This window comes from Eleginops maclovinus, chromosome 17 (assembly GCF_036324505.1).
Source record: "Eleginops maclovinus isolate JMC-PN-2008 ecotype Puerto Natales chromosome 17, JC_Emac_rtc_rv5, whole genome shotgun sequence".
In the NCBI taxonomy this organism is placed as follows: Eukaryota; Metazoa; Chordata; class Actinopteri; order Perciformes; family Eleginopidae; genus Eleginops; species Eleginops maclovinus.
The window spans coordinates 15,901,163-15,928,656 of NC_086365.1; the positions used below are offsets into that span (position 1 = coordinate 15,901,163).

Consider the following 27,494-nt stretch of genomic DNA (forward strand, 5'->3'; position numbering starts at 1 on the left):
CGCCGCTCGAAACTGTGAGACGAGATGTAAATGTGAGTCTTGTAGCTCCGCATGACGCCTGCCGTCAGAGCATGGAGGTGTTGGGTATGGATGGCAGCCTTAAATAGATATGAAGATCCACCCCGAGGAGAGGAGACGTGTTCAGGAGCATACAGGCTGCAGTGTGGAAGTTGAACCAGAGCAAAAAGATGTGTTCCTGAAGAACAGCAGCACAGGTGACAGATATATGGTTTACAGCAACATCTGGAATAACTGCTACATTAAACGGTGATTTACTCAGGATAAAGTACATTAAAATATACAGTTTATTTGTACTTAATCCCACAAACAGCATACTTTAACTTCTTTTGTTTCTATTTCTATTTCTATTTGATCCTTTTTTGGGATATTTTACTCTAACTTCTTATTTTTCATTCATATTTTTTAAATGAATTCAACCCTTTTCTCAATATTTCTCTTTAACTTATGTTTATATTAATAATTCTATTTTATTTTATATTTTTTCTGAGTTTTTGTTTAATTTCTTTTGTTTCGTTGTTTTGTTTTATTTATATTTTGACATTTTTTCTAATTAGATATTACTACAAATATTTCATTCAATTTTGTTTTTATTGAACATTTATAACTTAGCTTATTTTGTTAAATTCAGTATTTTAAAATACCACGTTTCTCTGATACCTCAGGCTAAAATATTACATCTAGTCTTTTTTTACACATCTTAATCAGTAAACGCTACCTACTATGCTTGAAGATTATTGGCATAGCCTTTTCTAATTAATTAGACTTGTACACACACACACACACACACACACACACACACACGTAAGGGTTCTTTATACACTGCCAACACAGCGAGGTGGTGTGCGGTCCAACAGGTCAAAATCCTCTGAAAACTCAGAGAAGCCATTGTTATGTTTGTGGATTTTAATGAGTGTGTGTGTGTGTGTGTGTGTGTGTGTGTGTGTGTGTGTGTGTGTGTGTGTGTGTGTGTGTGTGTGTGTGTGTGTGTGTGTGTGTGTGTGTGTGTGTGTGTGTGTGTGTGTGTGTGTGTGTGTGTGTGTGTGTGTGTGTGTGTGTGTGTGTGTGTGTGTGTGTGTGTGTGTGTGTGTGTGTGTGTGGAGTTGGCTTCCTGCAGCTTTCTGCCTGGGAGGGAGTGTTATCTGTGCGTTAATCAGCGGGGGAGAAAAGGGGGGAGGACGCTCTCCCTCTTCCACCCTGTTTCTCTGGCTCTGTAATAAGGCTTCTTGCCCTAAATCCTTTAATCTGAGCAGGAATGAGGGGCTCTATCTCCTCGGTCTTCTGGCTGAAAGAACAATCTCTCCTTCTTTCCTTCTGTCTACACACACACACACACACACACACACACACACACACACACACACACACACACACACACACACTCTGAAACACAGCCTTCCTTGTTAATTATCCTCCCCTCTTTCTTCCCGTCTATGTTTATGTAGAAATTGAGCAGAATTGCGATTTTAAAAGTTCAGAAAAGTTTTTCAAAATAAAAGCCTGGACCGTGCTTACAAACACACAAAGCTCCATGTGCTCATTTTTTTTGGACACAGCTTTTATAATAAAGTGATGTGCTCAATTGTGTTCCTCCATGCTGGAGAAGAAGCTGTAGGTCTGCTGGATCGGATTCCGGATTCCTCCTTTAAACGCATCTAAACACAAACCATTTCATGCATGCGTTAAAGAAAGTCTCTCTGACCCTTCTTCACTTAAATGTATCCTCATATAATCTGCCCTACAGTCTTATTTCCAATCCAGTTCCTCCAGAATACGTCTTCGAAAGATGATATCTAGAGGTTTTTAATTTCCATTCAGGAAGTGAGGCGATTAACGAGATAGTCTATAATCAGCACGGTGTTCTGATTTGACTCATAATGTGGGTAATGAGCACAGCATCTGCCTCTGGTGGCTTTTAATAAACACATATCTGCATCAGCCATCAGAAATCAACATTTTTTAATCATGTTTCATGCATTTAAGTTGCTTGATATTCAGGTCGTTAAAGGGGAGCTAATTATTTATTAATGACAGCACAATTAGGGAGAAATATTCCTTTGTGACGGAGTTTAAAATACTGGAGAAAGTTTGAGATCAAGGTTCATTATTACCCTTCATAATGTGCTCCAAATAAACAAGAAAATGAACTTCACAATAAAAGTCCTAAAAAATCCATATTTCCAAAAGCTGTTTTTTTTAAGTGAGGGGAAAAAAAAGAACAATAATAAAATAAATGTAAAAAATACATAAAACAATTATTAAAGTAATACATTTAAATTCATAAAATTAGTCTTATTAAAATCTTTAGACCGGTTTTTTCTGAAGTGAGGAAAAATATAATAAAAAATAAATCACTTATTTTTGTTTTTTTAATACAAATAATTCATTTCTTTTTAAAACACAAAATCAGAATATCATCATTAAACTAATATGTTGGCAATACAATTAATTTTAAATATAAATCTGATATAGAAAAGGAGTTTCCTCGTCTCAATAAGACTCCCCTGGTTAAACAAATAATAACTGAAGTAAAATACTGGTAGTTTATCTCCAACCAGTGAAGAACTAAAACCAACACTTTTAGATCAGTAACTCTTTAAAGTGACAGGACACCTGCCAGGCTCTTGCGTCTCTATTTCTTTTTAATTCATGTTCAGTTTGCTTTTTGAACAACATCAGCAGGATCTGGAGTCTGTTAAGTCGACAGAAAACTTCGGTCCTGACTTCAGAAGGATTTAGCGATGAGTCTCAGTGAGCTGTCAGGACTCTGACAGTTATCCTCTCGTGATCCGAACGGCAAACAGGAAGCTGCAACAACATCCTTTAATTACTGCGGGAACCCTGACAGAGACAAGAGCGCAGCGGAGGCTTTCTAAAAGTTTTTAGTGAGAGATAATTAGAGGAAAGTACAGCTCAATCTGCAGGGAAGCAAATCAATCACCTTTAATGAAGAGGACAAAAGGACACCTGTATAACACATACATTTCGCCCATATTACACCGTTATTACGCCATCATTACACAAAACACCAATATTACACCTGAATATCGCCCATAACACACTATTATTACACCAGTATTGCACAGATTTGACATCCATATTACAGTTCCATTACACCCATGATGCACATTAACCCAAGCTGTGAAATGTTTGTCTCCCACAGCGGGTCAACCACACACACACACACACACGTTAAATTACATTTGCATTACAGAGGAATTAATCTGTGTGTGAAATGGGATCTTGTTCTCTGTGTTTCCTGTCTTTCACCTGAAAACGTGCTTTGATGGAAAGTCATATTTATTTAAGGAGATTGATTTGCTTCCTCGCCGGCCGTCGGTGGATTGCACTTCATTTCAGAGCCCTGGGAAAATAAATTTGCACCCGCTTTCGATCGGTAATCCATCACGAGGAACACTTCCTTGCATTTAGTTCTTTACTCTTTATATGTAAAAGTATTTCCCAGTCGCAATCAGTGGGAGAGCAGTGTTCAAAGACAAAAAGCGTCCAATTTACCAAAATAAATAAACCCCGGAGCCAAACTAAAAGCCAATCTGTCTAAATGTGTTGTTTCCTTTGTGAAAAATAATGAAATTACTCAGACCAGTGGCAGATTTCTTGGTGTCCTTGGATGCACCACCCTTAAAACTTCCAATTCCAGATGCGTTCTGCTTTCTTAAACCCTTTTATAAACCTTTTATAAGCCATTTTCAATTAATCTACTGCCTGAAAATGGCCAAAAAGCCCAAAGGTATTTCATTTCCAGTTGATTTTATTGCTTTCATGCTTGGAAAATGGATTATCTAAGGTCCCTATTATGTCTAATTCATGCAAAAACCACTTGAAATAATTAAAAGCTAAACAACTACGTATATATTAATGAAAATGAGGGTCAGTAATGTGAAATATTATTTAAAATACCTTGAGTTTTGATTTTTTGTGGTGGTCATTTTGGTTTTTGACCATAATTAGCAAACACCAAGTTACCTAGCCATAACCGACTAACCAACTAGCTAAAAACTTACAAGTGGCCCAAACACTCAACAGAAAGTATTCAAAATGTATTTTACCAACCATTTAGCTTCAGCTTTTGAGCCCCTTTGCTCAAAAATCTTCAATAGAGCTTTAGATGTTGTGTTTCCTGATGAACTAATGAGGGAAACGCTGTTCTATATGCCCTCATTTCTGTCATACAAATGGTAACACACCACTTTTTGCTGTTGGTTTTTCCAATACTACCAGTGGGTTTGTGTGAGTGTAACTGGTTAATGAGTTCCTGTATTTACAGCCCATTGAATCTTTGTCCTCACACAGTCGTTCCTCTGTGTCTCTTCTCAGTCTTTTGTTTGTTTTCCGCTCGCTGTGTCCCCGCTGAGACATTACCCACTGGTACTATACAGAGACGAGTGTGTGTGTGTGTGTGTGTGTGTGTGTGTCCTCAGTCTGCAGAGTAACTGCCGGCCTCTCAGACCTTCTATCATCAGACTAATCCTCTCCTCAAAGGTCGACTTATTAGCGGGTCTTACTTTGTCATCGTGTAATGATGTGCACTTACAGATTATTACGGAGCGGGGGGGTGAGGACTGTAGTTATATGCATCCTCTCAGGTTTCAGCGGCAAACAAATGATGTCCCTTTTGCACATTTTGCACAATTAGAGGGCTTATAGAGTCCCAGACTGATGCATCTCATGTGGTGGCTCCATGTACTTAGATTATGGACAGTCGTAACGTGTTTTCATGTCATTTTTACTACATTTTAAAACTTTTCCAGCTCTTCTTTTATTAGATCATTACAACCACATAAATGATCATTATCTATAGAAAATGTCAGTGTGAATATTTTGTGATGATGAATCCTATCATAGCATCCCGATAACGACGTATTTCCTCAAAGAAATGTTGTGTTATTTGATTTTCTTTAAGTGTTTTAAGGCTTTTACTTGTGTCTAAACATGTTAGGTTTTACATTTTAAGGGTTGTTTGTGTATAAGTATCACAAATACACCTAATAAAATCTATTCTAAGGTACTTTTAACCACTCATACAAGCATTTGTGATGCAAAATCAGTTCTATAATTTCAAATATATATATAAATATGTTACCTTAACAAACATCTGGCGACCCAGACATATTTTCTTGCTAGACATCTGATTTATAAAGCATACAGATGTTTTCTAGAAATTACATATTGTTTTTTCCTCTATTTATGCACGTCTGGAAGCTCCTCATGGACTCTGTGTGTGTGTGTGTGTGTGTGTGTGTGTGTGTGTGTGTGTGTGTGTGTGTGTGTGTGTGTGTGTGTGTGTGTGTGTGTGTGTGTGTGTGTGTGTGTGTGTGTGTGTGTGTGTGTGTGTGTGTGTGTGTGTGTGTGTGTGTGTGTGTGTGTGTGTGTGTGTGTGTGTGTGTGTGTGTGTGTGTGTGTGTGTGATCCTCTTCGGTCTTTCAGTTTTATGCTCACTTCGTCTCAGCCTCGCTCTCCTCCAGGCCTCTTCATTACCGCCAATAAGAACTCAATTTCCCCCGGGCGCGGCCAATCATATCGCTCGTATCCCCCGCAGGCCCGGCCAATCAGCTTCAATGTTCCTGCAGCACGGTGCCATGAATGGCTAATGGAGCCCAGCGGTCGCCGTGAATGTGAATGAGAGGAAAATGATTAGCCGTGAACAAGAAATCCTTTTCTCGACGGTGTCAAAGTTTAGAGCAAGAAATTGAAGAAAAAAACAAGTTGTTTTTGCCGAAGAAAATTGCAAGTAAACAGGTGTTTTTTACAGCCTGCATCATAATATACATATTTAACTTAATTTACCTAACAAATGAAGTTGTTTTCAACCCAAACCGTTTGCTTTTGTCAACAGAACCAATTTAGTTTTGTTGAAAAACACCCAATAAAGACAGGAAATGCATGTGAAATGTCCTTAAAGTAGCATGCTTCTATCTGCCTATACATCTCATTTGTGCAAATATTCCAGACAAAATGATTCAGAAACATCCAGCAGGTCAATAAATGCTGCTAGGATGTCTTCCTTTCTTGCAAAACCCCATTTTATTGCAAATTTTTGCCCCTTTTTCCATCCGTAAACACTCCTGTATCTGTGTGCTGGGAGTTTACATTGGGCGTAATAGTCTGCTTGAGTATAGCATGACAGCTGAGTCAGTGTGTGACAATAAATACTGAAAAGGCATTTAATATGCAATAAAGACATGAAATGCATGTACACTCTCCAAAGTAGCATGCTTTCCTTGAGGTCACGTTGCTGGATGATGCTGTGAGGATTACATCTTATTTTCACTATTCTCTAGACCAAATCGTTAAAAAAATAACCAGAAAATGTTGCTGCAAAAAGCCTTTCTCTGCTATTGCTTGTTCATGTTTTACTCTGTAACACACCCGTATCTGTCTAATAGGAGTTTAAAATGTGCCATATTTAGATTCGCAGCGACAGAGTTTAACAAACAGTCTGCTAAAGTATTGCATTACAGCTGAGTCAGTGTGTGTGTGAGAACAAATTGGCTGCTACAGCAAAACATATCTGGTAGAAAACGTACTTAACCACAGGGATAAAATACACACACACACACACACACACACACACACACACACACACACACACTCTCGTATATCCACAGGACAGAGAACGACAGCAATCTATGACTCATTAAAATCCCGAGTGCGTACTTTGTGAGAGTCTTCGGCGCTGACCCCTCTGCTGAAAAAAAGTTTGGAGTAAAACTAAATCCCGGAATGTCTGCCAGAGCCGAAGCCAGGGGAATAAAAACCCTCTCAGACTGTCTCTCTCCAACCTCTCCAAGCTTTTCTCTTTCTAACTGCTCTTTGTAATTCACATTGTCTCTCCAGCTCTGTCTTTACATCCTCACCCGCGGGAACGTGTTCAAACCAAACCGACACAAGATCCTCAGGGATGATCTAAACCTCCATCTACGATACTGTCTGTCTGTAAAGCCTGTCTGTCTCTCCAGATGTTGGTGTGTAATTCAGTGTCTCAGCCTGCAGACCTTTGTGCTATTTTGAGTGCATTAGTCTGTCCTAATGCAAAGTATGGAAAAATGCACTTAGAAGTACCTGGAAGGTGCACTTTTTGCACTCAGCAACCACCATCTTGGCTATGAAGCTGAATTAGCCACAATAAGCTACTGTCGGAGTAACAGCACTCTAAAAGTAGAAGTTAAACATGGATTATTGTTCACTATTTAAGTAACACACTTGTGTCCTAAGCCAGCCACTTTACATGTATAGGGTTAATTAAGCAGTCTGTTATGATTTGGTGCAGTGTACTAAGGGAAGTGTCCTAATGAGACACAGTGTAAGTTCAAAAGTAGCATCTAAGCTAACTAAGAGTATTTATTGTTGAGACAGGTTTAATGTCAAGTGGAAAACAACATTTATGCCACATTGTCACACAGGCTTCTTCTTCTTCAGTTTCATAGGGTAAATAGAGCAGTCTGTCCTGATTTTAGTACAGCTAACTGTCGTTGCTAACTAGCTATAATTGCTAACTAGCTCTCGTTGCTAACTAGCTATCACAGCGGCTATTGTTACTCCTCATGAATTCACAGCCTCCAGGTGTGATTTGAGAGAACACTTTCTTGCTCGTAATGAAATGTCACCTCTGCTGTGTTTAATATCGCTGCAGGATGTTATGACATGCAAGACAAGCAAAAAAGACGTATTGTTTACATGAGATATTTGGGGAAATAGGACTATTGTTTGTCTGTTTAGTCTTTTCACAATTAACTGCTGCAAAAAGGCTCTTCTCATCTTGTAAAAAACAGGAACATAGACTTTACTTAAGACATTACAAGATAAATAAAGAAATAGAAGAGTGAGAAAGATATAATGGAAGGTCAAATGCAGTAATAAGTGAAGTAGGCCTATAGACTGCTTATCGTATCAGTGGTGGTCTTGTTTTCTATGAAAATCAAAGTCCTCTAAACTAACCTGGAGCCAAAACGTCCTCCCGTTACATAAGTAAAGATTTTTAAAGTCAACCTGCAACATAAATAACAGAAACACACCCTCCACACCTCTGACTCCCCGTTTATTGCAGTGCTGACACCAGAGAGAAAGCCTGAGGATGAAAGAAATCAAATGAGGCATTGAGGGGAACGAGAGCAGAGACAGAAAGGAAACTGAAGACGGGTTTCTTTCATGTGGCAGATGCAAACATTTATACAGGTCCTGTGAGAGGAGGCGAGGTACCTGCAGTATATTTATACTTTAATGTAGGCGGAGATTAATGACAGCGACACAGAGAAGGGTCAGAGAGGAGGGCTGTTATTGTGTAATGGGAATGAAACACAGCTATGTTCAAAGTAAGATTTATACTGATATAAAGGGTTATAAGGGATATAAATCCACTCAAGTACTGTAATTAAAGTGTGTGAACTTCTATGGTACTATGGATATGTTGTTCTTAATTTGAGAGAGAAATATTGCAAAGTTAAAATTCAGATTGCGATTTTTACGAACAAAATATCAGTTTATAAAATATTATTTATTATTATTTGGCTTAAGAGCTTTTTACAGATATAAGAGGTGGAAAATAACTCAAGTACTGCCATTATTTTCAATTTACAGGAGCTTTACTTGAGTACTATGTTATGTGAAATATTGCTAATATTTTTTCTGTTCATTTTCAGATTTTATGCAAACAAAATATAACACGTTATTTTTTATTTGGTGATTTATTTCTTGTTTTTGTGTCTTTTTTAAACATTATTTAGCAATTTATGTTTTATTTATTTGTCCATTTAATTGTTTGTGTATTATTAATATTGGCGATTATAATTAATTAATTTAGCAATTTATTTATTTTATTTTTTAAATGTATAACAATTTATTTAATTATTTTAAAATATTTATTTAGTCATTTATCCATTTTATTGATTTGGTCATTTTTTTATTTGCTAGGGACCGATCCCGTTAACGAACATCAGTATAAATCAGATGCATTAAACTTATATAAAAGTGTAGATTGATTGGAAAGTTTCAGAGTAGGTAATTGGATTATTAAATCAATGCACTTTTAAGGTCCTTATTTAATTGTAATATTCACAATTAAAGAAACACTTGCAGTGGAAATCTTAATCGTAAAAGAAGTCACACTTTCTAAACTCTGCACCGCCGTCATTAACTCCTGGTATCGGCTGGAGAGGTAATTTGGGAGAGCAGGTGGTACCGAGATAAGACTTTCCACACTAATAAATCCCCCTTTTTTTGCACTGAAGCGAACTGAAGTGAACTCAATTTGGAGAAAGTTAAAAGCCGATCAGAACCATCTGAAAGAGCCAATGATTGTGCAATAAAAATGTCTCATCAGGTGAATAAATGAGCATGATAGGACAGGAAGAAGCAGAGGAAATGCAGCTTTAATTAAGACATATTTATGATGCATTTAGTGAAATTTAGAGGCTGATATTAGGAGTGTAAATGACCTAAAAATAACCCGGTAGTTGCATGAGTGTTTGTGCAGTTTCTACTTGTGTTACAGCCACAGACCTCCGCTATAATTAAACACAGCCTCACAGACTAATGGAAGGAGAAGCTCCGTGTGTCAGAAAACTAATTGCTACACTCAGTCACACACACACACACACACACACACACAAACACACACACACACACACACACACACACACACACACACACACATACACACACACACACACACACTTTCTTCTTTTGTCTTTGCTAATCTAATCTGGCTCAGTGACCCCCTTACACCTCCACTTCCTCTTCCTCTTCTTCCTCCTCTCATCTTTTCTGCAGTAAAAGTAGTTCCTGTTTTTAATGAGAAGCTCCTCGTTATTCCTCCCGAGTTTCTCCTCGAGTTTGTGCCGCTGTAAAATGTTCTGCTTTGTTTAAAAGATGAGAGCTGTGTTCAGAGTTCAGTGGGTTTATTGTCAGAAGCAGCGTGAGCACAACAGTTTACAATTCTGGGTTAATTGCTTTATTGTTTAGTGTTTATTGTCCCAAATAATTGACAAATCCTCGTCCCAGAGCCCCGAGTGAGGTCTTTACATGTCGCATTGCGTCTGAGCATCGGTCCAAAACCCCCAAATATTCAGTCTGAATTGTCCTTGGTTATCCAGTTTAGCTATAAACAAACTTCTCTTCAAAACAAATACGTACTAAAAATTCTACTTTATCTCTCCTTTTTTGTTCCCTGCAGACGTGATGGAGCGGTGGTGGGCGTGGCAGTTTGCCCTGGTTGCCCTGGCGACAGTCCTCCCCTCCCACAGTAAAAACATGGACTCCTTCTCCTCGGAGACGCTCATCAACAACGTGGTGACGGACGCTCGATCGGGCCGGCTGTACGTCGGCGCCGTGAACCACCTGTACCAGCTGACCCCCGACCTGCAGATTGAGTCCCGCACCGAGACCGGACCGAGGCGGGACAACCGGCAGTGCACGCCGCCCGTCACGGACACCTGCGAGGAGGCGACGGACACGGACAACCACAACAAGCTGCTGCTGGTGCAGGAGGCGCGGGACCGTCTGGTGGTGTGCGGCAGCGTGTACCGGGGGATCTGCTCCCTGAGGAACCTGAGCGACGTGGATCAGGTGATCTACTTCAGCGACTCCAAGGGCGAGAAGTCGTACGTGGCGAGCGCCGAGGAGAGCGTCTCCGTGGTGGGAGTGATGTCACACTTCACCAAGGACCGGGACAACTTCACCGTCTTCCTGGTAGGCGAAACGGATGACATATTATGTTTTTTGGGGGGGGTTTCCCTCTCGTGTTCTATGGGTTTTAGTGCATGTAAACGGTCTGCAGAGGCTAAAATCTTAAGTTCCAGAACATGGCAACGTCACTATGGAACACTCGCGCTTCTATTGGCTAGATACATTTCAGCTATTCTTGCAAAATGTAAACAATAATATGAAGTTGAATTTCTCCTCCTCTCCCTCTTCCTCCTCCTTCCTCTCCCTCTTCCTCCTCCTCCTCAGGTGGGTAAGGGCTACGGCAGCCATGACAGCACAAAGCTGATCTCCACGCGGATCCTGCAGGACTCCGGGGACTGGGTGATGTTCGACAGCATCATCGAGGCGTCGGCGGTGCAGGCGAACCCCTTCGTGCTGCGCTACCTGCACGACTTCCGCTTCGCCTTCAAGGACAGCGGCTTCGTCTACTTCCTGTTCTCCAGAACGCTCGGCGTCCAGGACACCAAGAACTTCACCTTCATTTCCCGGATGTGCGAGGACGACCAGGGGTACTACTCGTACACGGAGCTGCAGCTCAACTGCAGCGCCAGCAACAAGTACAACAAGGCGCAGGTAGACCAGCAGACATGGACACACACACGTGGACATTTTGAGGTTTTTAAAGCAAGCTCAATAGAGTGGTGCAGGAATGAGTCCTAAAACCCGGGAGTGAGTCAGCATTTTACCACTTCTGGTTCCCTTGTCTCAGAGTCCGTGGGATTTCTCCATAAGAATTTGGAAAATAGCTCAAAATCGGATCACGTTTTGTGACGACGTTTTTTTTGTCGAGGGAACCCATGCAGCTCACTTCCGGGTCGTCTTTCAAAAATACGTCATCCCTGCACCACTCTATTAATGTTCTAAATCTAGAGAATGGAGGAAGTTAATTGGCAGCCACATGGGAAGTGAGCGTTATTTACAATATTGCTTCACACAGTGTCTTCATACACCTAAATAACAACGTCATGTGGATTTAAAATGCTCTCACATCTGAATTCCCTTGAGTGTATTGCAAATATTGTCAGTATTACATTTCAATCCGCCTCTCTGTCCCCAGGCTGCGTATGTCACAGCTCCCGGAGAAGTGCTGGCTCAGACCATGATGGAGTCCGGACAATATGGAGTCGTTTCAGCCTCCGATAAAGTCCTGTTCGTCACCTTCACCTCCGATGAAGACCCCTTCGGCTCGGCCATGTGTGAGTCTCATTTTAATTGTCCGATTTACCAGAAAACATGATGTTTGATATTTGAGGAAATGGGTATAAATCGTGTGTTTTCTCTTGTTTTTAGGCATGTACCCGCTGAGCTCCATCAACAAGCGGCTGGTCGAGATAATCGGAGCGTGCTACAGCCACAAAGGCATCATCAACGAGAAGCCTGCCGTCTACTCCCCGTACTCGTCCAAATCTGAGGAGCTGTGCAGCAGCAACAACCAGGTGAGAACCCCTCCTCTTTAATGTGATTAAATGTCTATGCGTTTCAGTTCTGATTTCTGCTCTGCTCCCTCAGAATAACAGGGCGCTCGCATATAAATGTGGAGCTGAGTTCCTGCCCTCCCCGTTGGCCAGTAAGGCCGAGTTCGCCCTGACGTCTAAGCCCTCATTGACTCGGAAAGGTCACATGACCGCCGTGGCTGTGGCCGTGGAGATGGGGCACACTGTGGCGTTCCTCGGCACATCCACTGGAGAGGTAAACACTGACTTTATTTACAGTTATTTACTTCTTTAGTTTTGTTTTTTTTTTCTTGTTTGTCTCCTTTGCTTTATCCATTAATTGCATATTGTTATTAATTTATTATTATTATTATTATTATTATTATTATTATTATTATTATTATTTATTTATTTCTTATAGATTTTATTTAGTTTTAATGTTTATTATTATTTTTATTTTTGATAAATATATATTTGAGTCACTCTTTAACATTTAACTTGTAAAATAAAATACATTATCCCTCTTGCATCATATTTGAATAAATGATAAACAAACCTTAAATTAAGTGTCATTAAAGTCACATTTTGTGAATAAAAATCACCATTTATTGAGCCTATAAAACCCACAGTATTTTGCAGGTGTGTTAATGCAGTGTGTGTGTTCCTGCAGGTGCTGAAGGTGCATCTGTCGGCTCATCCCGAGGTGTACGGCCGGGCGCCGGGCGACGTCACCGGGGACAAAGTCAACAAAAACCTGCTGTTCGATACGGGGCTGCAACACCTCTACATCACCACGGAGAAAAAGGTCACACACACTCACACACACTTCATCCGATTGATTCCTCCTTTTATTTATTTTATTAAAACCGTGTCTCTTCATCCGTCACCTCGGTGTGAGGAAGGTCATGTGCTTACTTCTGTTTTAAAATTTCATCCATCACTTAACGAGCCTTTCAATTATGCCCCGTGTCTCGTTTGATCTTTTATTCAACAACAACACATCCGTCTGCGTTAGCTCACAGAAGTCAGCCATTGATTTATTCTCTCTTTGTTTCCCGCTCCGCTTTCATCTCCCGCCCGCCGTCTCTTTATCGTGGAAGTGAAATGGATTCTATTGATTTAGAAATGAATTAATTACTTCAAGAGGGGCGATTCACTTTCATCAAGTCAGGAGACGAAGCTGCAGCGTCTGACGTCTGCTCGTTTGTATTCATTTATTGAAGCGGCCTCCTGTTCTTGTTGTCGGGTAGATTAATGATTTAAGTCCATACCGGGATGTCTCTTTACAAGGGAATATTAAACCAAAATCACAAATACTGTGAAGTGATTGATATATCATGTTTTATTAAATTGTAATGTGACTTACAAGTAACGTCTTATACTTATATACATTTATTTACACTTATTTTATTTTATGTTTTCTGAATTTAATTTGTATTTATTTCACATTTTAATTTTAATTTAATTTGTATTTATTTCACATTTTAATTTTAATTTAATTTGTATTTATTTCACATTTTAATTTTAATTTAATTTGTATTTATTTTACATTTCATTTTATATTTAATTTGTATTTAATTCAATTTGTATTACATGTTTATTATTATTGTATTTTTTTATTGCACACTCATACTCTAATTTCTTTTTTTTTCATGTTTGATTTATCCTATTGTACCTTTTTATTTGATTAGATTTTTTTATGTTTATACAAATATTTTTATTCTGTTTTTTTTCTATTCTTTATTGTATTCTGAAATGGAGCTAGAAAACCCAAATTTCCCCTGGGTTCAATAAAGTATTCTGATAATCCAACAGAGCACTGTCTCTAAAACTCTAACCTCCCTTTTACGTGCCGCACTAAAATGTATCTTGGGTGTAACGCATGATTTATCTCTGAGTCATTGAATGGACTGCTGTGAGAGTAAAACACATGTCCCTGAATGCATCACAGATGTGTCCCCTTGGTTCTTTCTGCAGGCATTTACAAAATAAAATCCCCGAAACGAATCAGGAATGATCAGATTTAAATCACAACCCTCCTCTGAACGTCTCAACGCACCGACAGGAAACATACACTGATATAATTCAGAGTGACGTTCACTTCCTGCTGATGTGATTAAAGACCAAGCATTGCCTGAGATTTTCACAATAAAAGCCTCTCTTGTGTGTGCAGATCACCAAGGTGCCGGTGCAGTCCTGCCACCTGAAGACAGACTGTCTGTCCTGCGTCTCCATGAAGGACCCGTACTGCGGCTGGTGTGTCCTGGAGGGGAAGTGAGTCTGAGAAGCTCTAGACAAACATTAAGAGTTTTCCACCCCTGGGGATGTTTGATTCGCTCACCCTCTGCTTGTCGAACAGGTGCACCATGAAGAAGGAGTGCAGCAGGTGGAAGGAGGACAACACCTGGCTGTGGTCTCCAGATCAGAAGTGTGTTAAGATCCAAGCCTTCGATCCCCCCAACCTCAGCTGCAGGAAGACGCAGCAGGTAGGAAAAGTGTGTTGCAAAGTAAAAATAAAGTGCTTTTCCCTTCCCTGCAGTGTGTTATACAGGTTTTAGTGCATGTAAACGGTCTGCAAAGGTTAAAATCCAAAAGAAATGCATAATATGGCCCCCTCAAGAGTAAAAGTGTCAGAAATACATGAAACCGTTTCTTTATCTGCTGTAACGTAAGCAGAAATGAAAAAGGTCACTAATGACAAACAGTGCCGCTGCTGTTCCTCACATGTGACTCATCAGAGCGATCAGCACTTTCTGGGTGTGACTCGGCATTATTCCACCTTGTTGAGCTGAATCAGCGCGACGTGTTTCGTGTCAGCAGGAATAATTCAGATTGTGTGGAATATACATCTGGCTCACATCCCAAAAGAAACGCCTAAATCATAATGTCACCATGCATCACACACGTCGTTATTTCTTTTGCAACCTTCCCCCGAGGCGGCCCCTAGAGGGTCCACGCACTGGGGGTTAGAAACCGGTTTGAAAATCTGCTGACAACACAGTGAGAGGGTTTCAGGAGGTTTGAATTAAGATTACCAAAGCAGCAGTCATGATAGCAGTCATGATTATCACCTTTAGGATCCTTGGACAAGGAAAGAAGATAAGAAGAAAAAGAACATTTTTATTTATTTTAATTTATTTTAATTTATTTTATTTTATTTTATTTTAATTTATTTTATTTTAATTTATTTTATTTTATTTTATTTTATTTTATTTTATTTTAATTTATTTAATTTAATTTAATTTTATTGTTTTCCTTTTTATTTATCTGTTATTATTTTTTATTTTAAGGTCTTATATCTACCAACACAAAAAGTCCAAGACCAAGTCTTCACTTTAGAAATCACTCTCCTATTTGCATATAGTTTATAATACCCTGACCTGATTGTAATTACAGCGCAGACATAATGTTTGTAATGTCTGATGACTGTATAAATCACTCATCTACATACTGAACACATCATCTGTCACTCCGCTCAAACCAATCAACATCTGACGTCTTAATTGAAGCTAAACTACAAAAAAGAGTTATTTATCTGCACAATGTGTGAAGAGAGGAGCGCTTTTATCCACCGAGAGAACGGCATGATGGGAGGAAGGTCAGCTGCCGCATGTCTAGAAGTGTCTTCCTGCTCAACTGTCTCTTTGATTTATTCCTCGTTAACGCAGAGACTTCAGCCTTCAGTTTCTCCTGCAGTTTAAGCAGAAACCTTTGCTCAAAAACTGACTAAAAAGTATAAATAAAAAGCAGCAGAATGTGAAATTATTTTAATAAGAGCGGTGTTTTTATTTTTGAAATGCCAAGGATTTTAGCAACCTGAAACTTGGAGGTTTTTGCTCTGAATCTTCAATGTGGTACCCAAATCTGACTCGAAATCAGTTCCTAAATTTGCAGCTTTGCTAATTTTGATAACATTTCCATGCCTCATCATGCTTCACAATATGAATTTCTCGAATTGCTGTATTCTCAATGACAGAAATATGGGCCTTTAGCACTCCTAAGCGTTTTGATTAGGACTTTATTTTGTGTAAATCCTGTTAGGAAGAGAAGAGAGATGATGTTTGAAGTGCTCAGTTTGAATTTTGATTATTAGTGCACATTCACACACACACACGAACTGATGACACATACACACACCGTCAGATAAACTCACAATTTTTCAAGGTCAGCTAGTAGGGTTTGGGTTCTTATTTCTTGGAGGTTTTTGCTCTGAAATCTTCGTTTTTCTGTAGCCAAATCTGACTCGAAATCACGTCTTGAATTTGAATCTCTGCTCATTTTGATGAAGGTTTAATGTTTCATCATGCTTCAGATAAAGATGCTAATCCAGGAAAAGTCTCTAATACAGAAATATTGCACATTAGCACTCCTAAGCGTTTTAATTTGGACTTTATTTCCTGATAATCCTGGGAGGAAGACGCTGGTTTTAGGCAACAGGCGACTGAGTTTGACCTCCGCTAACGAGATAATCTCCTGACGGCTGAGAGACCGACCGGCTGCATCCTAATCAGGGAGTTTGGGACTAGTTTGTGATTTTTAATCTGATAAGAAGCTGGGATTTCAGCTTTAAAAGGAAAACTTCCTGCAGCTTTACATTTGTTCTAGAAAGAGGAGGAAGTCTCCGGTGAATTCATTGAGAAGCTTCTCTCTCTCTCCGTCAACGAAGATCAAAAAGTTTGAAATGAAAACTTCAGCGGGGAAATTAAAAACAGCGGAGGTCAGCGAGGACTAATGAAAGAGCTGATGTTTAAACAGCTCCGTTTGAATAGTAATTATTACAACACACACACACACACACACACACACACATACACACACACACACACACACACACACACACAGGCAGACATACGCACTATTTATCAAGGTCAGCCGGTAGGGATGGATTTGCATTTCTCTTTCTCTTACTTACACACATCTCTTAGTTGCTCATTAACAGACACACACACACACACACACACACACACACACACACACACACACACTAGTATTCCCTATTATTTTTATTATTATTATCATTATTTATATTGTTGTTATTATTGTGGTAACATTTCATGTGCATTTTAAGCAATTTTTCCAACTTTTCACCTTATTTATTATACTTTTTGGTGGTTTTCATTTAATACCTTATATTCCACATGCAAATTATTGGTTTAAATGTAAAGAGTAGAAGGAAAAGATAGCTGTAGTTCATCCAAAAAAGCAAGGTACAGGTACCTTAGAGTTGTGTTTTCGTACAGTAATTAGTAGTAGCTTTGCTTTTTAATCCCTATATCCTCTGATATACCTGGATGAACTACTGTAGGTCATTGTGTGCAGTGATGCATATTCAGTAAGTATGACCGCTTTGTGCATTATTGGATTTACAGTGATGAAGTACATTGTCAAGTATTTAATTGATTGGCCAAAAGTAGCCAAACGTGGATATTCCTTATCTGTTTTTTAATCGTTACAGTTCAACTTTGCAGAATATGTACTGTATTACAAAATGAGACCCAAAGAGACAACGAAGAGCTGCAAAACTACTAAGAATAACACACAGAAAAGGACTTCAAATGGATCAAAAAACTAAGCAAACAGACTCAAAAATGACCATAAAGACACACAGCATTATACAAAGACTCAAATGTCTACAAGGGAAACTTTAAAACCCGTAACAAGAGAGGAAAGATTACTACTAAAGACCAGAATGTCTACAAAATGACTCAACATGTCAACAAAATGTCTACAAAGTGACTCAAAGACACAACAGAAAGACAGAAAGACACTGACGGTTCCTCTGCCGCTCCTTCGACCTGCAGGTGGATATCCACATCCCTGCGCTCCCGACCCTGCGGATCTCTGACCGGCTGCAGTGTGTGTTCGGCAGCTTCAGCAGCAATGGGGTGGTGATCCTGGAGGACGGTCAGCTGCAGGTCACATGTTCACTGCCCGACCCCGTGGACATCCCGGCCACCCCCCCTCAGCAGGGTGAGGAGGCGTTAAAAAATATATTCACAAAGCCCAAAGGAGAAGCCACTTTTTAACCTGTGTGTGTGTGTGTGTGTGTGTGTGTGTGTGTGTGTGTGTGTGTGTGTGTGTGTGTGTGTGTGTGTGTGTGTGTGTGTGTGTGTGTGTGTGTGTGTGTGTGTGTGTGTGTGTGTGTGTGTGTGTGTGTGTGTGTGTGTGTGTGTGTGTGTGTGTGTGTGTGTGTGTGTGTGTGTTTCAGACTATGTGTCCGTCCCGGTCCGAGTGATGGTGAACATCAACACCGAAGTGACGTCTGGAGAGTATCACTTCTACAACTGTGCTGCGACCGTCAGGAAGAACCAGAACACACCGTAAGATACACGATAAACACACACACACACACACACACACTTACACAGTCTTAAATCGTGTCTGTGTGTAATACTGTGTGTGTGTGTGTGTGTGTGCAGGTGTATAGCGTGTGTAACCAGTGAGTGGGGCTGCCAGTGGAACGCTCAGGATCACAGCTGCAGCGACGACAGCGACACTGAAGAAGGAGGGCACATCATCAAACCACAACAGGTGTGTGTGTGTGTGTGTGTGTGTGTGTGTGTGTGTGTGTGTGTGTGTGTGTGTGTGTGTGTGTGTGTGTGTGTGTGTGTGTGTGTGTGTGTGTGTGTGTGTGTGTGTGTGTGTGTGTGTGTGTGTGTGTGTGTGTGTGTGTGTGTGTGTGTGTGTGTGTGTGTGTGTGTGTGTGTGTGTGCATGATCTGCTAAGGCTAGAACCCCAAACTTCCGGAACAGGGTGACATCGGCACACTCGTGCTTCTATACGACACATTGTATAGGGTGAAGGGGGCGGGACTTCTCTAAGCGGTTGACCAATCACAACAAGCTGGCCTGCTAACCAATCAGAGCAGAGATTTCAAATGAATAATAATTATTTTCCTGTGTTTTTTTTCCTCTGCTGAAGGCTGGCAGCTGTCCTCAGTTTGAGTCTCCGGAGCCGCTCCTGATCCCGGTCGGATACCCGATCCCGATCAGCTTCCAGGGCAGAAACCTGGACATTTACATGGTGAGACCCGTCCACATTTATCATTATATTTATGAAAGACTGTGTTTAATTTCCCTAATAACCCTCCTCTCTGTGTGCAGGGTCAGAGGTTTTCCATCGGCACGGATCTGATGAAGGACACGGAGCTGACAGTCAAACAGGAGCAGGGGTCAAAGTTCAAATTCAACGGATATGAGGTCAGTGTGGAGGAAATGAAGTATATATTATTATATATTTCTTCCATCAGCAGCTCTCTGTGTTGATGTTTTGAAGCTGCCAGGCCTTCATTATCCAGTCAGACTGTCATTAATGATGATTACTACAATTAGGGAATCATTAGCGCTTAATTCAGGAGTGAATACAAATCTGGAGTCAGTTTATTTTAGTTTTGTGTGGTAAATAAACATCCTGTATTTATAGTTAAGTGATTTTAAGTGTATTTGACCTGCAGTCTCATTTATACTTAAGCTCACACTTCTTATCCACTGTTAAATACATGTAGCTGTAGCTGATGGCGCCCCCTATTGGGCCACAAAGCAACGTAACCTGTGTGTGTGTGTGTGTGTGTGTGTGTTCAGTTCTCCTATGATAAGCAGCAGGAGGTGAACGTCTCCTTCCACATTATAGACAGAGAAACGGAGAGGAAGATTGACAGCACGCTGACAGGTTGGTGTGTCACTCATGCAAACACACACATACACACACTCTTAATCATACACTCCCCCACACACACACAAATCAAGAGAAAGTGTGAACACAGTTATCACGCTGTTTGACTTTCTGTCTTATTTACATTTCAATGCAAGACCAATTATGTAAATAAACTTGAACTACTTCTTCTTCTTCCTCCTCCTCTCCTCCTCCTCCTCTTCCTCCTCAGTCTCCCTGTATAACTGCTCGGTGGACAGGGAGGACTGCAGTCTGTGTAAACACGCTGCTGCTCAGTACGAGTGTGTTTGGTGTTCGTCGTCTCATTCCTGTGTTTACCGGGAGTTGTGTCCGTCCCATCAGCCGGCGCAGTGTCCGCCCCCCGAGATCACCGACGTGAGTTAAATGAAGCCACTGTATCACAAATCCAATTACCCCCCGGGGATACAACGAGAATTTATGATTTGTCTAAAACTCTCGATATCGAAATAAAATATTTGTATTTATTTATTTTATTTATTTTATTTATTTTATTTATTTTATTTATTTATTATTTTATTTATTTATTTATTTTATTTATTGTTTTGTTTTTTACTTATTATAAAATGTAATATTTATATTTCATTTACTGTTTAATTTATTTATTTTATTTGATTTATTTTAGTATTATTTATTTGATTTCTACTAAAAACATGATTCTGAACTTCAGAGGTTTTAAAAAGTATTTTGTTCCTGTTTCTCTTATACTGTGCATCGCAGCAGAGCGAGTCCTCCCACAGTCTCAGAGATTGAAGCTGCGATCTGTTCATGTTATTTTAAAGTCTGCCTAGGTGTGAACAGATACAGAGATATGTGAGCAGTTAATTCATGCAGTATCACCTCCTTCCTCCTCGCTGTTACAGAACACCAGACCACTTTTTGACAGGAATCACGTCTGAAGTGTAGATAAAAAATAAATAATAAATGCCGCAGCAAATTGCATGCAGGGAGTTCAGAGGGAATAACTGGAGAGGAACTGTGCAAGGAAAAACACAAGGAAGCAATCACATGGATGAGTGAGGACGAGGAGGATTTAAAATGTATCTGTGAGCAAATCAGATTGTGTGAGATGACAAAAAAGAACATAACTCACTGTTGGTCGTGGTTTTTATCCTCAAAGCTGCATAGATAAAGGAACTACAGCACGGTCACATGACTTCACGTCACCACCGCTAAGCTAAAGGAGGCTAATGTTGGGCTATAAAGGAACTACAGCACGGTCACATGACTTCACGTCACCACCGCTAAGCTAAAGGCGGCTAATGTTGGGCTATAAAGGAACTACAGCACGGTCACATGACTTCACGTCACCACCGCTAAGCTAAAGGCGGCTAATGTTGGGCTATAAAGGAACTACAGCACGGTCACATGACTTCACGTCACCACTGCTAAGCTAAAGGAGGCTAATGTTGGGCTATAAAGGAACTACAGCATGGTCACATGACTTCACGTCACCACTGCTAAGCTAAAGGAGGCTAATGTTGGGCTATAAAGGAACTACAGCACGGTCACATGACTTCACGTCACCACTGCTAAGCTAAAGACGGCTAATGTTGGGCTATAAAGGAACTACAGCGCGGTCACATGACTTCACGTCACCACCGCTAAGCTAAAGGAGGCTAATGTTGGGCTATAAAGGAACTACAGCACGGTCACATGACTTCACGTCTCCACCGCTAAGCTAAAGGCGGCTAATGTTGGGCTATAAAGGAACTACAGCACGGTCACATGACTTCACGTCTCCACCGCTAAGCTAAAGGAGGCTAATGTTGGGCTATAAAGAAACTACAGCACGGTCACATGACTTCACGTCACCACCGCTAAGCTAAAGGAGGCTAATGTTGGGCTATAAAGAAACTACAGCACGGTCACATGACTTCACGTCACCACCGCTAAGCTAAAGGAGGCTAATGTTGGGCTTTATGACATTGAGTTGTCTCATTTAGACAGTTGTTAGCAACTGTTATTTTTTAATTCACCAGTGTGGTATTTACTGAAGTATTTTGTCGTAAATAAAAATGTCTTCAGCTTGTGTTAAACACAGACCTTATTTCAGGCTAACAACCCAAAAAACGTTCAATAAACCACTGACTTCCACACACGGCGACAGAAAATAATAAAATGCTGAGTCATTTTCTGGGTTGAAGACCATATAGCAGAGGTCTCAAACCTTAACAATAAGCTACTAAAATGCTTATACATAGCCATAGCCGATGTAATAATATCAGATATATTTATTATATTATCCAGCTAGATGCTCGAGTCACTCTTTCCTCTTCCCCTGCAGATCATCCCTCGGTTTGGCCCTCTGAACGGACGCATCACAGTGACCATCAAAGGCTCCAACATGGGGATCCAGAGCGACGACGTGAGGAAGATCTCGGTGGCCGGAGTGGAGTGTTTGCAACAGAAGGACAGATACTCCGTCTCCACCAGGTGACACCAGAAACACTAACATGCACACCTCTCTGCGTCACCTCCAGCCTGTGTTTTAGATGCTAACCTAACTCAAATGAAGGACAGCTTACCAAGACTACTTTGCACACAACTTAAGGAAGATGTTTCCCCTAAAATCCCTCACTGTGGTTATACTACTCTAACTTGAGTATGTGTATTGTGTCCGCAGTGTGGTGTGTGAGATCGGCCCTGCAAGGCAAGCCCCCCCCTCCGACCTCCCGGTTGAACGCTCCCTAAGCGGGCCGGTCGAAATGGACGTGGAGGGGGAGAGGAAGGGGACGTCTCAGGTCTTATTCACATACCGGGTACGTCTGAACACACACACTGCTCTAAAAACACCTGTTCTTCCATTGGCTAAGGGGCGGGACATCTCTAAGCAGGTTGACCAATCACAACAGAGCCGGCTAGCTAACCAATCAGAGCAGCTCTGTGCTCTGGTTTCAGACGGGGGGCACTAAATTCATCTATGATTCTGAATATTGTTTTCTCCTTTTTGCCAAAATCTGGAAGTGTCTGCTTGTATTTCGTCTCAGGGAACAGATTTATTCCCTCCTGTTGTGTTGTGTTGTTTGTTCTGTTGTGTTGTTTGTTCTGTTGTGTTGTTTGTTCTGTTGTGTTGTTTGTTCTGTTGTGTTGTTTGTTCTGTTGTGTTGTTTGTTCTGTTGTGTTGTGTTGTATTGTTGTGTTGTTTGCAGAGCTGCAGTTCGTCTCTCTTTGGTTGTTTATTCTCGCATCTGCCAGAACAAATCTGAAACACCAACAAACCAAAAGCCGCTCGACACAGAACACTCTGTCGTCTCTCTGCTCTCATATATTCACACCTTTCTTTATTTCTGTTTCCACCGCACGGTAACTTCTCTCCCTCTCTCACACTGAGCTCCGCTGCTGATTCTCAATTCTCCGAAGCCGTTTTATCCTCCGTGAATTAATATCCGCTCTGGTTTTTGTTTGCCGCTGAACAAACAGAGAACGGAGCGGCTTTAATTAATATTCCTGAAGCACAGAAGCTGATAAAAGTTTGTTTTCAGTTATACTTCAGGAGTTATTTCGCTTTCAAATATGCTTTAGTTTGGATCAAAGCGTTCCTACCTGCAGCCGTTAATGTTTGATTCTCATTTTATATTTCCCTTTGTTTCCACGTCACTGCCATTTGGTTTGATGGGTCTTTGTTTTCATTTCAATTGTTCTCCTTCACAACATGGGGGGGGGGGGGTCTCTGAACAACAACACAGATTTAATAATGTTAAGATAAATACATTTAAAGTCATCCTGAAGTAAAAGTAGAAAAGTATTGGCTTCAAAATTCACTGAAAGACCTAAAAATGTGTAAATAACGTCTGGAAAATATTGGAAAATGTTCAATTAAATTCAGGAACAAATATTAAAATAATAAAAATGAATTCAAATAAAATATTAACAAAAAATAGATGAATAAATAAAATAGCTCAGCATTCATCTCCCTCTTCCTCCAGGACCCCAATCCCCAAGCTGTGCACCCAGTGAAGGGTCCAGCAGCAGGAGGGACAGTGATCACCATCATGGGGGAGGACCTGGACACCGCCACTATAGACGACGTCTCCGTCTCCATTGGGGGGGTTCCCTGTGAAGTGTAAGCAGCTCCTTATTTCACTTTTACACTTTTACTTTCTGAGGAAACTTTGGGATATTTAGACGTATTTCTTTCTCCTGACCAGGCTGACGTTCGGCTCTCAGATCTCGTGTAAGACGGGGAAATATCGGGGGCCCTCAGACATGTTGCCGGTGACGGTGAGATACGGGACAAACACGACGAAGGAAATCCAAACCGCGTACCAGTACTCTGAAAACCCCAAGGTCACAGATTTTAACCCCAAGAGCAGCTTCTTCTGGTGAGTGTGCTTTTAAACGCAGGTTTGATGGGATTCTGTTGTATAAATATGATGGTATATTAGAGCTATTGCAGGAGAAAATACATTCAGAATATACAGGGAGGGAGGGGGGAGATTGTAGGAAATAACGTGAAATTTCCAAGAATAATGTCGTTGTTTTTTTATCAAAACATGTTTTAAATTATAATGACATAAAAAGTGTGTGTTCTCTGGTTGGATGAAGCTGCTCCAGACAAAAATAAACTCTGCTAAAATATGTTTTAAAATAATTGTGTTTCTCTTTTTGTTTCTCCTGTGTGTGTAGCGGTGGTCGGAGGATTGTGGTGGTGGGAAGTGGTTTTGATCTGATCCAGAGAGCCACCATGGAAGTCCTGCACGCCACCGATGAGTTCTCACAGAACCCCGCACCTGTACAGGTAAGCGTGCGCGCGTGCTAAAATACCAAAGTTCCAGAACAGGGTGACATCACTACGGAACACTTGCGCTTCAATACAACACATTGTACTTGATGGGCTAAGGGGCGGGACATCTCTAAGCGGTTGACCAATCACAACATAGCCGACCAGTTAACCAATCAGAGCAGACTGGGCTCAGTACAGACACTAAATACTGACATACACCTGAACATCAGCAGAGAATGTCCCCTTTAACTGAATGAAAGTGTCTCACAGCTGTTTGTTCTGTGTAGTTCGTGCAGGAGTATCTGAGTAAGAACGACACGGTGCTGCAGTTTCTGTCTCCGGCGGTGAACTGCTGCGTGGACAGCACGTTGCTGCGCTCCGTCCTCTGGATGGACGACGAGAAGGAGGAGCTGAAAGGCTTCGACTACCATCCGGATCCCAGCTTCACCCCGCTGCTGAAGAACATCATCACCGAGACCAGCATCATCATCGTCAACGTGAGCACACACACACACACACACACACACACACACACACACACACACACACACACACGCTTTTACTTTGAAAATCTGTGTAATGATGTCATGGAAGGAGACCTACACTCACATAAAGCACTGAAAGAGAAATGTGTAGCAGGAAGAGACTCACAATGATCACAAATGTAACAAATAGAAGCTAAGGGACATAAGAAGTGTGAAAGGATATAAAACTGACTGACGTGTTTTCAGGGGCGAGGTTTCTCTAAAGCCATGACGGCCAAAGAGGCGCAGGCGTTCGTTGGAGACGCCTCCTGTCTCGTCAACATCCTGCAGGTACACATTACATCCTGTTAGCAGTGCTGTTCTTTCCTTGGCTGTAAAGAAATGAATGCCTATAGTGTGTGTGTGTGTGTGTGTGTGTGTGTGTGTGTGTGTGTGTGTGTGTGCAGGATGATAGGCTGATCCTGGAGGCTCCGTCCTCTCAGCCCAGGTCCAGATCCAAACGCCAGCGCAGAGACACCACCAACGACCTGCTGGAGCTCGTGGTAAACACAAACACACCTTCAGATATAAATGTGTCGCGCTGATTCAGATTCGGGTAAACCCGAGGTGCAGAATTACAGTTTTCTTGACCTCATTTTGAAAGGGTTTAACATTACTTGAGGAGGAAGAGGGTCATTGGATATTGACTCTGCTGCTGTGTGGTTTGTGTGGTGCTGCTGGAAGAATAATAAATCAATGTACGTTAGGATTTTAAAACATACTCCCACATCTAAATGTTCCTGATTTATCCGAGTTAGAATGTTCTGTTTTATTTTTTGTACTTTTTTAATATTTTTTGATATATTTTTGTTTTAATCATTTTTTAAATAATGAATATTCTGTCTCTGCAGGTGAAGTTCGGTCACGGTGAGTGGATGGTGGGGTCGGTTTACTACGCCCGGAAAGACGACATCCCTCTGGCCATCATCATCCCCGCTGTGATCATCCCGATGCTCCTCTTCATCGCCATCTCCGTCTACTGCTACAGGTCAGATCAAATCATCTATTTGGACATCATACCTCGTGTGTGTGTGTGTGTGTGTTTAGTATATTTATATATGTATGTGTGTTACAGGAGGAAGAGCCAGCAGGCGGAGCGGGAATACGAGAAGGTGAAACACCAGCTGGAGAATCTGGAGGAGAGCGTCCGGGATCGCTGCAAGAAGGAGTTCACCGGTACGAAATATACAAGTGCAAATATGTTTGATTATTCTACTCCTTTTTTACAACCTGAGACTAATTTAAGGTGCTTATTCCATCTGTTTTTATTGGTTAGGATTCATATTTATCATCAGAGTTTATGAAAGGATTAGAAAAGACAAGCAGAAGGAGTTTTAGGGATTATTTCAAAATAAAAAGAAATATTATTTAACCAAAAGTTATATAAAAATAAAAAGGAAATAATGTGAATAAATATAATTAAAGAAAATAATAATAAATATTATAAATGATGAAAATACGATGTAGATAATAATGGCGTCTGTTTCCCCGCTCTTCCCCTCAGACCTGATGATAGAGATGGAGGACCACACCAGCGACCTGAGCGAGGCGCGGATCCCCTTCCTGGATTATAAAACGTACACCGACAGGAACTTCTTCCTGCCCACGAAGGACGGCGCCGACGACACCATGATCACCGGGAAAATACAAATCCCAGAAGCCCGCAAGGCCATCGTGGCTCAGGCTCTGAACCAGTTCTCCAACCTGCTCAACAGCAAACCCTTCCTCATCAACGTGAGTCAAATACAGCTCCTCTGGCTTTAATCATGTATTATTCCCAGTGACCTTTACTCTAGCACCCCCACTTGTCCAAAAGCTTTATATATAATATTTTTAAACATTATTTCCCAAAAAAGGTGGAAATTTGTAATGTATTTCTGGTTAAAAGTGGCTTTTTTAATAGAAAATATGTATTTATTTTTAGCTTTTCCCTTTTATGGATTATGAGCTGCATTCACACCTCTTTTCAACATCAGTACGTCACACTTTTGCTCAAACGCAGTCATGTTTTCAATCTAAAATCCTCCGTAATTTTTCAGTTTATCCGCACGTTGGAGAGCCGTCCGGACTTTAACGCTCGCGCTCGCGGTTACTTCGCCTCGCTGCTGACGGTGGCGCTGCACGGGAAGCTGGAGTACTACACCGACATCATGAGGACGCTGCTGCTGGAGCTGATGGACGAACACGTGCAGAGCAAGAACCCCAAACTCATGCTGCGCAGGTCAGGAGGAAACACGGGAACTAAAAACACATTCAGCTATTTAACAAACACAAAGAGTCGAGGCGCTGTTTACACTGGGTGCTAACTCCTCTGTGTGTGTGTGTGTGTGTGTGTGTGTGTGTGTGTGTGTGTGTGTGTGTGTGTGTGTGTGTGTGTGTGTG

General features: G+C 40.9%; 1 protein-coding gene across 2 annotated transcripts in view; it reads left to right on the forward strand.

The window, feature by feature from the left end:
- LOC134879049 (plexin-B2-like) overlaps window positions 1-27,494 on the forward strand; it is a 119,423-nt gene that overhangs the window by 83,515 nt on the left and 8,414 nt on the right. For both annotated transcript variants that reach the window (XM_063905304.1, XM_063905305.1), the window contains exons 4-30: window positions 10,211-10,725; window positions 10,987-11,313; window positions 11,798-11,936; window positions 12,031-12,176; window positions 12,250-12,429; window positions 12,844-12,978; window positions 14,347-14,447; window positions 14,533-14,659; window positions 17,975-18,143; window positions 18,382-18,493; window positions 18,593-18,704; window positions 19,095-19,196; window positions 19,277-19,372; window positions 19,754-19,841; window positions 20,056-20,219; window positions 22,150-22,298; window positions 22,489-22,624; window positions 23,792-23,928; window positions 24,014-24,187; window positions 24,492-24,603; window positions 24,876-25,085; window positions 25,320-25,403; window positions 25,520-25,615; window positions 25,964-26,100; window positions 26,188-26,288; window positions 26,617-26,846; window positions 27,152-27,333. In XM_063905304.1, coding sequence (XP_063761374.1) covers window positions 10,216-10,725; window positions 10,987-11,313; window positions 11,798-11,936; window positions 12,031-12,176; window positions 12,250-12,429; window positions 12,844-12,978; window positions 14,347-14,447; window positions 14,533-14,659; window positions 17,975-18,143; window positions 18,382-18,493; window positions 18,593-18,704; window positions 19,095-19,196; window positions 19,277-19,372; window positions 19,754-19,841; window positions 20,056-20,219; window positions 22,150-22,298; window positions 22,489-22,624; window positions 23,792-23,928; window positions 24,014-24,187; window positions 24,492-24,603; window positions 24,876-25,085; window positions 25,320-25,403; window positions 25,520-25,615; window positions 25,964-26,100; window positions 26,188-26,288; window positions 26,617-26,846; window positions 27,152-27,333 — 4,256 coding nt within the window. In that variant the 5' untranslated portion in view covers window positions 10,211-10,215. The remainder of the gene's footprint in view (window positions 1-10,210; window positions 10,726-10,986; window positions 11,314-11,797; window positions 11,937-12,030; window positions 12,177-12,249; window positions 12,430-12,843; window positions 12,979-14,346; window positions 14,448-14,532; window positions 14,660-17,974; window positions 18,144-18,381; window positions 18,494-18,592; window positions 18,705-19,094; window positions 19,197-19,276; window positions 19,373-19,753; window positions 19,842-20,055; window positions 20,220-22,149; window positions 22,299-22,488; window positions 22,625-23,791; window positions 23,929-24,013; window positions 24,188-24,491; window positions 24,604-24,875; window positions 25,086-25,319; window positions 25,404-25,519; window positions 25,616-25,963; window positions 26,101-26,187; window positions 26,289-26,616; window positions 26,847-27,151; window positions 27,334-27,494) is intronic.